This window comes from Pyxicephalus adspersus, chromosome 4 (genome assembly GCF_032062135.1).
Source record: "Pyxicephalus adspersus chromosome 4, UCB_Pads_2.0, whole genome shotgun sequence".
NCBI classification, from domain to species: Eukaryota; Metazoa; Chordata; class Amphibia; order Anura; family Pyxicephalidae; genus Pyxicephalus; species Pyxicephalus adspersus.
The window spans coordinates 149,643,278-149,658,694 of record NC_092861.1 but is presented as its reverse complement, the minus strand read 5'-3'; the positions used below and the strand labels follow the sequence as shown (position 1 = coordinate 149,658,694).

The following is a 15,417-nucleotide window of genomic DNA, read 5'->3' as shown; positions in this document are numbered from 1 at the left end:
CTCTTTGAGGATGATGTTATTAAGCAAAGTTTTTGTTCACCGACAAGAAGGGAACATCTGGCGCCAGAATTGCTTTGCTCCGGCTTAGCTAGTTTTAAAGACGCAAGCTGTTGGGGTACAAAATCTCTGGAGAACGAAAGAATGTCCATGTGCCAACATGTTTTAACAAGTTTTACCGCTGTGTGATTGGTCCTCCATGGCACCATAGACAAAATGTTTTTTTGCATTGTAACATTTGAATGTTTAATATTGTAAATTCAATCAATTAGACCCCCATTAAAAATTGTTAAATGAGACTTGATTGCCTGACATTTTCTTGGCTTTAGAATAGGCAGCTAAAAACCTTGAACATTTCATACCAATTCTGAAGGAAATTTTGGAAGCATTGTGAGGTCTCTGATGGGTCAGATAAATGTTACGGATCACAACCCCCATCAACAAGCTAATTAGCCTAAGTACTCCTGGGTCCTTTCTCCATCTTGGCTTGTGCACACTATGATGAGGAGCATGTTATTCAGCAAATATGTACTAAACTCAAACTTTAACCTAGTGCTGAGGAAATGGCAAGTAATGCTTGTTAATAGGAAAAAGCCAAATTGAGTTTTTATTTCTATTTGGGTAACGTTCGTTGAAGTGAGCGGGGAATGAAAAGTAAAGGGGTTCATATATTTTAAATGACTCCTGAGGATAATGGAAGCTATTCCTGATTGCCTTGGTATATCCTCTTACCAATAAATAGCTTCTGGTTAGGTTATTTCTTTTATGGAAACAAAAACAGTGAAACCCAAAAATCAAACTAAGCTAATTTTTAAAGCAAATATGTTGATTGGTGCACAATATAAGTAATAACTTTGGAACTTAACCCCATTGCTTGGGCGTAGGTGTGCCCCTATCCACACAGCTGGAACTGCTCATGCTTCTTCGTTTCCTGTTAACAGGTTGAGATCCTACAAATGCTCACCATCTACTTCCTGTGACTACAAGTCCTGCTCTTCTTCACGTAGACACATAGTTTCAATTGTGATGGCATACTGCTGGGAAATGTAGTCAGCCACGTATTGTTCTTCCTGCTTTGGGTATCTCACCTGATTGACCCTCACCCCATGAATGCAGAAATGAGCTGTAGTGGAATATACAAGTGCATATGGAGCATAAAACAGATGTTCCGTCCACCGCTTTGCTTCTATATTTTGAATTTAAACATCAACCTGATTCTTCTTACAGGTGGACTTGTTTCATTTTGGGTTTGAATGAGCTTAAGGAAACAGTACACAATCAAATACAAAATAAAGTTTGAATTTCCAAGTTATTTACTTTTATTTTATTTTTTTTATTTTTTGTATTGGATTGGATACGCAAGTTTGTATCCAATCAAATACAAAATAAAGAAAATAAACAAATTTTGCCTAAGCAGCTTCATTAGCAAAATTTGGAGTTTCCACTTTGGAAAATTGATCAAAATTGTCCAAATTTGTACCTGCTTGTTCAATGTTATACTCTATAAAATGGTGTTTACTAACAAAGATCAATCCCTATTAATGTAGCATCATGGACTGTCCACTTTCCTCTTTCCTGGAGCAAAAATCTATTTTTTACAGGCTTAGGATCCATTATATAATAGTTGTTTGAATACAATACTATCCCACACGAGTAGGACTGCAGGAACTCAGAAAGCAAAACCTCAGATAATGGAAAACTTCCTTTAGGCTTCAAATACTAAATACAATTTTACAAGGTAATTAAATTATTCAATTTCCCATTGGTTTTTCCTGAAGTCTAAAATATTACATATGTGTATGATACTCAGCCATTGGGTGGGTGTGGGGTGAACTGCAAGACAAATGAAAGTTCCCAATTGGCTATTCTCAATCATTTAACCATACAACTCAACTTTTCTACGTTCAACTGATATTTACTAAACCCGTCTCATTGAAAACCCAACATTTGGTCACTTATGGTCAGGTGGCTATTCAGGCCCCTCAGATTTACTATGGATCTAGTTTTATAGGATTCAATTAGGAGTGAAAATCAGAACATGTGAGCTTCACAAAGACAAATAACAATAGATAAAATTTAGAGTATATGTTTCCTTTTTTTTAAGTTTTGGATAGATTTGGGAATGATACATTGGGATGATAAAAATTCCTGTCTGGAGAAACCATCGTCACCAACAGAGGAAGTCTTGGACACCAATAGCCACCAATAGTCCAAAAGCTAGACCAGTCTTCCCCAATCTACACAAACCAAGGGAAAGTCATTGTATTACCAGTTCATGTATGTTTTTAGTGTCTGCTTCCTATTTGCATTTCACTGATGATCCCATGCTTTATGATATATTCATGGAATGTCTGCTGTATAATGACAATTTTAGAAAACCTTAGCATTGTTCTGTTGGTTTTTTGAAACCAGCTCTGGATTATTCCTCATCTGACTTGCAAAATTTAGAAATATTCCTCCAATATTCAAAATGACCAAATGGCAGTGCGAGCCTAAATGACCTTTTATAAAACCACTAATGGGAAATATTTGGAATTTTCTAACGGCAGTATAAAAACAGACTTTCTATCCAAGCAGTCTCCGTTTTACATGCAAAGAATTTTGCCTGTTTATGAAAAAACCAAAGTATAAGCTCTACCAGGTCTGCTACCCAGCAATGAAGATGCATTTCATTGGCTCACACCTTGTTGGTATCTTTGGCACTGGCACACCAGCAATAAAGAGAATTCTTGCAAACCCATGTCTCCGTTACATAAAATCAAAAATAACTGCCCAAGACCGCCCTGGCCTGTAGAGTTGACCTAGCTTTTGAAGGTTGGGAATTAAATGTTTGGCACGTGTTGAAAAATATTTATTGGCATCATTTCTACCAGTATGGTAATGCTGCCAGTCCTCCCTATTGTCCATGGCTGTGGGACTTAGACGGTCTCCTGTGATATATTACTCTTGCTCCGAGGAATTACGTCTTTGTGTATTGTGGGACATGGTGGTGCCACTGGTGTCTCTACAGGTAAGCCTTGTTGCTGATAGCCATAATTAACTTTGCCGCAGGGAAAGTGGCGAAGCCTAAACAGAGGCACTTCCTGAACGTTTGAAGTCAGTGTGGATGGCTCTAGTAAAACGGAGGAGCCTGGGAGTCTACTGGCCATTACCCTGGGGGGGATGGGACAGCTTCCCTCAATAACTGGGTTCTTATTTTCAGGAACTGGATTTTCAGTAGGAGAAATGGTTTTGTCTACTTCTTTTCCTGTAAACCATGAACCATACGTTGGATTCCAAAGATTTGTAGGTTTGTTTCTAGATCCTCTCGTGTTGTGAAGCTCTGTTGGTGGGTTAGCTTGAGCAAAGACCATGTTGTCATGTCCACTTTCTGGGATCGGTTTAGGTTCCACATGTCCTTTTGGTTCAGCATGAACTTTGTTGGGGACTTTTCTAACGGGTGGAATGGGAGGAGGAGAATGGTGTTTGCGTTTTTTTTCTTCTTTCCCCGATTTTTCAGGGGTCACCAGGAGTGGTGGAATCACATCTGGATCTTCTGGTCTAGTTGGAACCTTTTCTTCTTCCTCAACCAATGGTCCATATTCCACAGGAAGGGGTGTGTTTATAACATCAGGATCCTGCAGGAAATAAACCAAATATTATGAGTGAACAAGGCAATGCCTCATCATTGAAGCCAATAAGACATCAACCAATATTTTAGGTACGGGAGTACAAGTCTTGGAACAGCCACATCTATGAATATGTTAACAGTCTACATTGTAGGTTGCCATTTCCTCCCACAATCCTCTTTTATGTAACTTATAATTGATATCTTACCAAACCCGACTCTCCTGTTCAACAGAGGAAATAAGTAGGTAAAATAGCTCTCTAGCCCAAAAGCCTTTAATCGTTGTTAGTTGTAACTATGCGTTTGTGGTTTATCAGGCCATTCTATAAATTTAATCCTTATTTAATAAATATGTGAAGGAAGAAAAGTAACTCATTAAATAATAAGGAGATGCTAGCTCAGACCACATAGAGACAAACTATGGTCCTGCTAATCCTATAAATCCCAAATATTTACTAATAATTCGGATTGATTGCCCTCGAAGCGTCCAGCTTCTGCAAATCATAATATTAGTGGATCTGACAAACTGTTTGCTGCACAGTAATCCTACTCTTCTTTATGTTGGTATTTAATTTTCTGATAAGCACATTCAATTTTTAGGCAGCAGATAATTCTTTGTATTATTGACTGACCCGGCCTTAAGACTTTTTTCTGCAGGGAGTAGGAAAATGAATGATAAAATGTAACTGCTCAGTGACCAGGCCGAAGAAGCTGGGTAAAAAGATTTCATTTTATTGTGTTTTATTAATGTGACAGGGACAAAGGGAAATGTGCGGGGGGCCTTCGTATTGTACTGTTCTGTGAACTGCCCTGCTTGTGCTAGGTTTGGATTCATCTGGCTGCACTTTTCATTTAATAATAGTAATGATCATCTAGGGATTTAGAACAAAGGCCGATATACCGTATATGAGGAAACATTGAAGTCAAGGAGGAAACTTTGGGGTCTTGACTTTAGTTTCTGTAACGAACACACTGCATATATCTCCAATTGTTTTAGGGTTTACTCCAGGTGATCCCATTTCCACTAAAGGTACCCAAAACTGTGTACTAGACTGTCACCACCTCCTGCACATCTTTATGGGAGGACCTTGAAGGTCCAATTGTGAAGCACTGCCTATCTTGTGGGGTATTCTTCTAATACAATGCACCTTTTGGTGCACTGAAGTGGACCTATAGTTGACCTCCATGTCACTTTTCCCCTAGGGATGCTACTGCTTCAGTAGGACTTGTAAATGACCTTAATTGCACATTCTTTCTAAGGATGGCACTGCTCCCGTAGGACTTCCAAATGACCTCCATATTCCCCATAGAGATGCCACTGCTCGGGAAAGACTCATAAATGACCTCCATGTCACATTCTTCCTAGGGTTGGCACTGCTCCAGTAGGACGTCTAAATGACCTCCATATTCCCCATAGAGATGCCACTGCTCGGGAAGGACTCATAAATGACCTCCATGTCACATTCTTCCTAGGGATCCTACTGCTGCAGTAGGACTCCTTAAAGACCTCCATATTCTCGTTAGAGATGCTACTGCTTCAGTAGGACTCATACATGACCTTCATGTCACATTCCTTAAAGTGATGCTACTCCACCAAATTACTTCTAAATTTCCTCCATGTCACATTTTCCCTAGAGAAGATATTGCCCCAGTAGGACTCCCCTGAAATTCCCCCTTGGGCTGCTACTCTTCCAAGTGACTCCTAAATGGATTTTCATGTTTCTTCTAGTCATGCCACCCTATCAAAAACCCAGGGTCTTTCTTTCCTGAATGAATCCCACCCATGCCACTTTGCTCAATCTAAGAAGGATTACGTAACTATAATCAGATGAAAATTGGAGCAGAAATTTTACAATTGTACTTTGATACCAACGTATAACAGAGTTACTCAGGGAAGCTCTGTCTTCTTGGTGACCTCTCTGTCTAATGCCCCAAACCTCAACCATGCCTGTCTATTCCTTTTTATATGTATGCAGAAGCACCTACAGATGACAGAGAAATGCATAGTTCACCAATTCTGTGCTTACATATTCAACCAAATCTAAAATAGGCTCAGCTCAGTTTGCAAGAATTTCTGTTTTTATATCATTCACAGTCACGCTGTGCAATTCTATCCTGTATTGGTTTATTTTGTCCCAGGGGATTCATCTCAATGCAAAACCCTCCACTGGTATTGCTATTCCAGCTTTAATGTAACTACAGCAGTGATTTGCATGGACTACTGTACTTGTAATGCATGCATTGCCTTTTCTGAGAGAAATATGGAAACCCTTTGGAAATGCTAATGTCAGTTTGTTATTCTTTGAGACATTGACAGCCATGCATGATGTTAGACATCTACCCAGTTACAGGGCCTGATATATTAAAGCTCCCCAAGGCAGGAGAGAATACACTTTCATCAATGAAGCTGGGTGATCCAGCAAACCTGGAATGGATTTGGTCCAGGATTCAAAACATTTGCTAGCAAATAGCAAATGATTTTGAAGACATCAATTCCAGGTTTGCTGGATCACCCTGCTTCACTGATGAAAGTGTATTCTCTCCAGCCTTGGGGAACTTTAAGAAATCAGGCCCAGAGACTTGCAAAATATTTATTTGCCATGTCAGTGTGGCAGCATTGTAGATAACATTTTTAGGTCTCTGTAGTTTTTTTTAGGATGACCTCTGTACTTTTTCAACTCGGGCTTCCCCATGAAAATCTCCCCATGTGACCAGCTAGGTAATTTCCTCCTCACTACTGCAATAGAGTTGCAAAGTGAACAATTAGTTGAACCCTAAGGGAAACACATGCACATTTTCTTGAGTTGACAGCTCTTTGTTAAAAATGCAATTTATTGGGGACAGATGGAAAAGTGGTCAAGTGCATAGATGTCCTCTTAGGATCAACCAAGGGAAAATTGCTCCATGAGAAGAAGAAAGAGTCTTAGAACAGTCAAAAATTGGAGCAACTACAGGACAGAAGAAACCATAAGGTGGATAAAGGAGAGGAATTGGCTCACTGAAGACCTTTGGTGTTACCAGTCTATCCAACAACTGGTGAAGCCCCTGCTCTCAAGCCTGTACCCACCACTTTCCTGTAGTCTCACGTCTCTGTAATCTCACTTTATATTCTAAGCCTTCTTGGTTGGGCTGTAGCTTCATCTTACTACTGTGGACCTGGCACCGGACATGTTTTCATGAACCATGCTAAGTAGTGTGTAAGCATAACACTTACAAGTCTTTATTACTTTTCAGGGGTTCACAGTACTCCCTTCATCAGCTTTTCTTTTCACTAGGACAGAACGATCATTGTTTAGCCATCATCCAGGGTTGTCATCTACTTCCCGGCGACACATTGGTGACACAGTCATGGAAAAGCCGGTGCTTGTGCAGCTCGTGGATGTATTTACAAATGTCTGGCACTGACCAGATCCTAACCTCTCTCTACAATCCTTCAATGACCTGCTAATGACGTCCTCACTTATAACCTCCTCCCAAACTCAGATTCAAGACTTCTCTAGCATTTCCACCACTCTATGGCATCGCCTCCATTCCATTAGGACTGACTCTTTCTACCTTTAACACATTTAAAGAAATCCCCAACCCACCGCTTCAGGCTCACCAATCCATCTTCCTCTTTGTCAGCCACCATTCCATTTCCCCTGCTTAGTGTAAACAATGCTCCCCTATGTCTTAGATTGTAAGCTCCATGAGCCTAGGTCCTCCCATCCTCCTGTGCCATAGCTACATATGCAGACCTGTCATCTGCAGCCCCTATTTGTTGTACAGCTCTGCATAATATGTTGGTGCTTTATAAATAAAAGAATAATAAAACAATTCCTTCCTCCTCACTCACCTCCCCACGGTCTAAAGACCAAAGGTTGCTCCAGGGTAGGACTCCTACGCAGACCAGACACCACACTACAAAACTTCTGCTCATGAATAAAATAGCTATACCTACTGGAGCGAGATACGGGCATCAGTACAAAAGAGAAAGTTTTCTAGTTGTACTGTTGGGAACTTCAGCAGATTTATTTGCAGGCTGGGAAATATGCAATTATCCAGTTCGGTGTTGTAACAATTGTCCTCAAAGGCCAACAAGGCAGGCGTTACTATTGCCGCGGTTTGAGCTATATCCCCAGGGCAGGAAAACAGGCCCATCACTTATACAGGCTGCGTCTTGCCTTGACTTTTATTGTGTGCACAGAATGCTGTGTCAGGGTCTTAAGCTTTTATTCTTTCTTTTTTTTTTGTCTTTCTCATCTTATCAGGCCTTCTGATTTTCTATACTGCTTTGTCCTAAACTCTTTGTGTTGTCAGTCCTCGGCGCACTGGTTAATTAAACAACAGATTATACCGCCGGAGGTTAATGAAATGCTGGCATTAATTGATTTATAATTGTCTGTTAGCGACACAAGTCTGTTGGCTGCCGTCCCAGGGCTGCAATCCTTTAGAGTCTCCGATAATCCGGCACAGCTCTCCGATAGAATGCACAATATTTCAGATTGCGGTTGGAGTGGACCGGCGCTAATTGTACAGAAGAAAAAAAGTCTCCCAGAGTTTTTCAGCTTCACAGGGACTTTTATCTGTAAATCCACCATCTTGATCAATATGATGGAAAGATTAAACTCGGGTATTACAGAATGAAGTGTGCAAGTTTGCATGACCTACATATCGGGGCTATTAGTTCAGCTTGTAGAAATGTAAAAGTGGAGCTTTTGGTAACTTTACAAAACTGAATGAATACATTATTACCATGTCAGGATATACAGCAATAGTATTTGCATAAACGCTCCACATTTTATTATTAAAAAACCATCCCTGATCCCCAGGCCAGTGACTTTGCTTCCTCCTGCCTAAGCATTTTCTCATTCTTCTATTTCCCCATTGATCAGATTGCCAAAATGTAACTTAGTAGCAGGTCAAAGGAGAAAAGCCGAAGCAAGTACTGATCCCAGACATTTTGGAACACAGCCATGACGTGCACAGGTACCAGTATTTACATGGTTGTGTCATCTCACAAGTCCACGAAGAAAATGATGACCACCACCAAATCATAATCACATTATAATTTTAAAAGACACAATACATTTGCTCCATATCACCTAAGTTAACAACTATTTACATGTTTGATTTATCATATATCATACACTAAATCTCAGACTACAATCTGCAAACTGCAGGGTTGTATATCAAGCCAAGACAAGATTTTGGACACAAACAGCACCACTGTAGTGGATAATCAGCCTGGCTGTTTAACAGTACCACTTTATTAGATGACGCGTTTCACAGAATACCATCTACTTCATCAGATCACGGTACTTAGAAATGGTATGGAAAAAATGATAAACATAAATAATCCCACAATCCCACGTTGGTCTCCCATGTCAAACATCCACCTTACTGACTACTTAAATAGTGCCAAAATGCTTGTAGTATACTTGGCAAGTCTGATAACCCTCCACCAAAAATCTCATAATGACATGATAGTTTGTAGGCCACCACTGCTAAAAAAAATATTGTTTTTTCCATCTTTAGACTAACAACGTACTGTATATGAAATTATCTACCGACAATGTCTAAATATTGCTTGAATTACACTACATGGACATAGTATGAGGACCCCACTTCGGATGAAGGGTTATGGTGACACTACAACATACAAAGGCATTTTACACAGTTGTGGTCTCCCAACCTTCTTTCTGTTTCAGCATAGCAATGCCCCTGTCTACAAAGTCAGCTCCATAAAGACATTGGTATATTAGGTTGGTGTGGAGGAACTTGAGTGATGCTGAACCTTCTGAGCACTTTTGGGATAAACTGAAATGCTGAGCCAGATCTGATAATTCCCACAGCTTTCCCAGTAACACAAACATTGTTATAGCTATAAATGGGGACAGATTTATACTTTTTGCTCCCCTAGGTCAGCTAGTTTGTGCTACCACTCCCTCCCCATGCTGCTAAAGGCCTTTGATGTTGACCTTTGAAGCTTTTCCACACCAATAAAAGAGAGTGAGTGGGGAGAGAAGAAAAGAGGGAGCGGGAGGAGGGAGGCAGGGAGAGGGTGGAGCTGATAGAGAGGAACTGGGTAAAGCGGGAAGGAGATGGGAAAGAGAAAGGAGGGAGAATGGGGTATAGGGAGAGAGATAGAGAGGAGAGATAAGGACAGGAGAAAGGAGAAAGGGAAAACAGTGTGAGAAGAAGTACAAGAAAGAAAGAGGGAGTAGAGAAAAAGAGAAGGGAGAGGGGAGAAAAAGGTAAAGGGAGAAAGGGAGACGGAGAAAGGAAAGTGAGAGGAAAGGGGGAAAAAGAAAGAGAGCAGGAGAAAGAAGAGATAAGAAAGAAAAGGAAGAAAATATAAAGGACAGAAAGAGATGGAGAGGGAGAGAATGACAGAGAGGGAAACGGGAAGAAGAGAAAGAAAGGGAAAACAGGGAGGGATGGATGGAGAGAAGAAAAAGAAATAGAAAAGAAATAGATAGTGGTCATTGAATGGAGAAGATTGATACTTTCCATATAAATATCACCCTGCATGGATCTAAACACTGTACATGCCCTTGGTGTGATCACTTCCCTTTGTGCTCCCTGTTCCTGTACAGCTGGTTGACCAGCAGCAGCAGGTTCTAGTTCCATCCCCTTAGTGTCTATGGTGCCCTAGGCCATAGCTTAGGTGGCCTTGTGAAAAGTTCAGCCCTGGCTATAAAGGGGAAGTGGGAAAGGGGCTCTTTTTATAATGCCAATGGACTACTTTGGATTATTCAAGAATCCAGAGCAAATGTCAACAAGATCATACAAATCTTCCTATATATCCATAATGTTCCGTCTGCAATTCATCAAAATCTATTTAGTTCTTGGACATGGTGTTATGCATATTATTTTACCTTCACTGGCTAAATAATATTCACAATCAGTTCCCACACCACACAAATAAAATATTCAGGGGATCAAAAAAGAGAAGCAAGGGTCTGACATGAACCTAAGATTGAGTGGGTATGAGAAAGGAGCTTGTGATCCGGAGACAAGGTGCTGAAATGCAGACAATTCTGCAGTGACGCCACTTCTGACACCAAGTTTATCCTCACCTGCAGCTACAGCCGAATCCTGAGCAATCCACTCTCTGATGGAGGTCACGTAATGATCCTGCCATTGATCTTACATTTAAAGTCTTGTCAGCTAGTTCACTCCAGCTATGAGGGGGCAGAGAGAATGTGCTTCTTACCGTTGTTTTAGCAAATGAAATTGGCCAAGGGCAAAATTCACTTTAAAAAGCTTCCTGCACCTCTGTGACACCGAGATTAAATCAAATCTAAAGTGTATACACTATATACATTCCATCAGCAAAGGTTGGTGGACACCTGACCGCCTATAAGAGCTTGTTGGACATCTTCATGGCTTGAGAGTCACTTTAATTATAATAATCAAAATATGGAAAGCCGCATGCTTGCTGCCTGGAACAGGGAAGGCGGGAAAAACTCCCCAGTGGGGACAAGGACAGCAATAAAAAACCCAGCAGGGAGCCAACTCTTTCCCTAATACAACACAAATGAAAGTTTCAGCTGGTGCTTGCTGTGTACTCTTTGAGCCCAGTACCTGTGTGCAGTAGTCAATTCTTTCCAGGATCATTGAAAAATGTGGACGGTCTTCAGGTTGGTGCTGCCAGCACTGCGTCATAATACGGTAGCTAAAAAGGAATAAACATAGGATGATCAACAGTATTTGGCTACATTCTGATACATATATTCTAATGCAGACATTTTTTTTAAATGAAATGATAAAAAAACCACAGAAAGGGTACAAAATGTTATTCCCCACAGTATGTTATTTCCACCACAAGATGGCCTCAGTTGTTCATACTGAAGGACAGCCAGTGACATTCAATACTGAGGATATATTGTAAATGCTGGGTGTCATGGCTCCACCCCTTGTGTGTCTTGTTGAACTTTTTTCCCTGTTTTCATTCAAGCAGGGAGCAGAACTGATGTGATTACATCAAAAGTTCTCATCTTAATAGCAACCCAAAAAGAATAGATTCAAAAAAAGGCTTTGAGAATCACATGACTAGCCTGAAGACAGAAAAGGAAATTAAATACGAAATAAAGCCAAAATATATAGGGGAGTGCAGGGACATCCATAAAATAGAGGTGGCCATACTAGAAGGTTGTTTGTTTTAACCAAATGTCTTACTCATTCAAGGAAATTTAAACCCAGTTCTGCAGACTTTTGTACTGACAGAGGAAATGAAACCTGCATCATACAAGGACACGGGGCTCTAAGTAGCTCTGCAGAAACTGGCAGGTTATTGTCATGTCCGTACAATCAATATGCCATAAAAACTATCATACACTGGCCCGGGGCAGTTTTTGGGTGGATCCATCCTTCCTCCACTTGTGACAAATTCCAACACCTCCTGGTTACTCTTGCTGGGGTACGGCATGTATCCCAAGGAGAAAATCTCCCACAGCAGGACCCCAAAAGACCTGGAAATTGAGCATAAAGGTGTTATTAGTAGAGAGTTACTAGACCATAAAAACAGAAGCAAGAAAACTATATGATCAGTAATTGGGGGCACATCTGTAGATGTATATTTTTTATTTTTATTGCATTACTGTATCCTGATCTGCAATGTAATGTAAAAGTTTTTTTTAGTCACTTAACAGTCAAATTAACAAAAAGAAAGCTGTTTTTTAAGCAAACAGACTCAAAATGCTTATTTTGTATCCAGGATTGGATTTGTACTTTTTTCTCCCCTAGGCCGTCTAGCTAGGGGAAAATATGGGAGGAAAGCCATAATGAAAGTGGGGGGTCGTTTATGTGAGTCATGATGGTTGTTGTGCTGAATAGCCCTATGCTAGGCATTTTAATGTATTAAACTGATAAAATTACAGCTGCCATAGCAGGGCAAATGCCCCCTGAGTGGCCATGGCACCCTAGATCATGTCCTAGGTGGCCTTGTGAGAAATCTGGCCCTGGTTGTATCAGTGTTTCAATAAAGGGAAAAACATATTTTAATGCAAATAACTTCTGTGTTAAGATAGCAGATCTTCCAAAATGGCATTTTTTAATTCTTTTTTGCATACTTTCTCCTGAGATAAGTAGTTTACCTGACCCCAACCCCAAATTATTGTATCTTTTGTTCTATAACTTACACTGATTGAAACTAAAGGACATGGGACAAATGTGAAGTGTCAAATGTCAAAAACTATCAAATTGACAGAATTCCAGCTCCCTGTGCCCTGCCACTATGGGACCCTGGAGAAGATGGAGGCCCTGGGACATTCCTCAATGATCAACGGGTCAAAGAGTGACCAACTGACCATGGGAAGTGGACCTATTGGTTCTGGTGACACAAGTGCTGTCCTACTCTTTATTATGATATTGTATTTGTCCTGACTGTACAGACTTACCATGTATCAGTCTTGGATGTAAATATTCCTTCCATGAAGGCCTCGGGGGGCATCCACTTCACTGGCAGCATGGCACACCCTCCTTTTCTGTAGTAACTGGCCCTGATTAGAAAATATATAAAGATTTAACAGAAAAAGCTTTAAAGGTTATAAGGGAAATCCAGGCAATGCTTTGTGTTAGATTTTCTTTCTAACATCCCTAATGAGCACAGAGGTTTTTTAGTTGAAAAACATTAACATTTTCCAACTTTCCATGAACATTTATCCAACTTATAAAATTATACAATGGACAAAAAAGATTAAGAAAAACAAAGCAAAAGTTGGTGGACACCTGACTACCGTATCTATATGAGCTTGTTGGACATGCTATTGAAAACCATCGTCTTTAGTTCCTTTTTCCTTTCATACTGTAGCAGCTTTCAGTCCTGTAGTCCCCAACCACTAAATTTATCGACCCTGGAAGGTACATGCGAGGGGAGCCGTATGTCACTCAAAGGGGAAGAAACTTCCCCCCAGAGTGACGGCATGATGCCAGAAGCCGCCCACTCTCCCATCGTAGGTCTGAGCCTGCCATGGGAGAGTGGGTGGGTTGCGTCCAGAGATACAACCCACCCCCTGCTCTGAGCCTGCGATGCATACAGGACACATGGTCCGCGGCTCTGCCTGTTGCTCCCCCCCAAGGGGGGTCCTTCTCCTGACCCCGCTGGGGGGTGCAACGGCCAGAGCCGCGGACCACCAAATTTTTTTTCAAGATTCAGGAGGGGGTCTATAGGACTCTGTGCCCATTTCAGAGGTCAGGTTCTAATGTTGGATGAGAAGACCTGGTCCACAATTCCAATTCATCTCAAAGGTTCAGTAGGGGTGAGGTCAGGGCCCTGTGCAGGACATTTAAGTTCCTCCAAGCCAGATTGGCCAAACTATAACTTTTTTGGAGATGTCACAATCATGACCTTTGCCAAACTGTAACCACAGGTTCATAATTCTTTAACATGTCCTTGTACATTGTAACATTTCCACCATTGAAAACATCTTCAATCATCGATTTTAAGGGGTATCCACATTGCTTTGGCCATATAAGTAGGTGTGTTTGTCAGGTATCCACAAACTTTCAGCCATATAGTATATTTGATTTGTGTTCATAATTTCCTATTATTCCTTATATTTGGGTTATTATTTCAAGCCATAAACAATTGTACATTGTTCATACTCATTAATTCAGTTTTTCTTTTTTGGTGTTCTCAAAAAACATAAAAACCTGAAACAACTCTTAAATTTCGTGATGTGACATTCTATTTATAGAAGTTGTTAATATTTTGTTTTCTGCATAACAGCTGGCCGACTTCACAAGTTTGACACATCTTGAGAACACAGCAAAGTTAAAATTTCCCAAAATTTAACAATATTTTTTTTCTTAACAGTTTATTAACCAGCCATCAAGTAAACAGTATTTACCCCAAAGCTATAAAGACAGGGCCGAAGCACAACTAATAATGGCTGTACAGGGTCTCTGATAATAGTCTATTCTCTACAGTCCTGGAAAGCTTTAATAAATCAGGCCATTGTTTTCCAATGACCCCATGTGATCTAGTGACCCTACTTTCTCTATTTCTCTATTGACCCTGTGCTCCATTTACTTAAATGGTGTAAAGCAGGGGTGTCCAAACTTTTGCAAAAAGGGCCAGATTTGGTGAGGTTTAAATGTGTGTGTCCCGCACAGCAAACGGCCACCAGGTTGACGTAAGGGATTCCTCGGGCACAGTGTCCGGTGTCAGTGCGGGCTCCATGCAGAGCACGTTCTTGGAATCAGAGTGGGCGTGGTTCATCTGGGTCCTGCACAGCACACGCCCACTATAATTACATGGGGACACCTGCCCTGCTGATTATGCCTGCCTAGTAGTGGGCCGATTACAAGGTGGTTAATCAACTCAAATGAAATATAAAATAGATTTATTGTACGTGTGTATTTTATACGGTGGTCAACAGTGCTGGTGGGCCGCATAATATTGATTTTTTGACAGAGGCTGAGGGCCCGTGGAAATTTGAACACAGGCGGCAACTGTCCCCCCGGCCGGACTTTGGACTTGCCTGGTGTAAAGAGATGAAGTTCATTTTTGCAGTATCTTTGGATATTTGCACAAACTTTAGATACAAAATTTTTGCAAATGGAAAACGTTCAAGCAAATGCCCAGCTGCCATTCATTGTTAACCAAGCCAAATGCTTTTTCAAGAGTGGGTGTTTATCGGAGGTCACTATCACTAATGGAATCACGGTTCAGTATTCTGATTAAAAAATCTTCCTCTGATCAGTTCCTTGGTGGTCTTCATCCTCAATGGGAATGCTGCTCATCTTAAACTGATCTTAAGTTTGTCTACCTAGGTTCTTAGCAAACAGGCTCAGCAAAAGTTTTTAAACCTCCAAAGAAGTGCACT

At 40.7% G+C, this 15,417-nt stretch overlaps 1 protein-coding gene across 1 annotated transcript in view; it reads right to left on the bottom strand.

The window, feature by feature from the left end:
* Window positions 1–1,369: 1,369 nt before the first annotated feature.
* The window catches only part of ALK (ALK receptor tyrosine kinase), a 423,979-nt gene continuing 409,931 nt past the window's right edge, over window positions 1,370–15,417 (bottom strand). The window contains exons 26-29 of the mRNA XM_072409969.1: window positions 12,988–13,089; window positions 11,926–12,060; window positions 11,174–11,264; window positions 1,370–3,614 (exon numbers count right to left, since the gene is read on the bottom strand). Of these exons, the coding sequence (XP_072266070.1) occupies window positions 2,916–3,614; window positions 11,174–11,264; window positions 11,926–12,060; window positions 12,988–13,089 (1,027 nt within the window). The 3' untranslated portion in view covers window positions 1,370–2,915. The remainder of the gene's footprint in view (window positions 3,615–11,173; window positions 11,265–11,925; window positions 12,061–12,987; window positions 13,090–15,417) is intronic.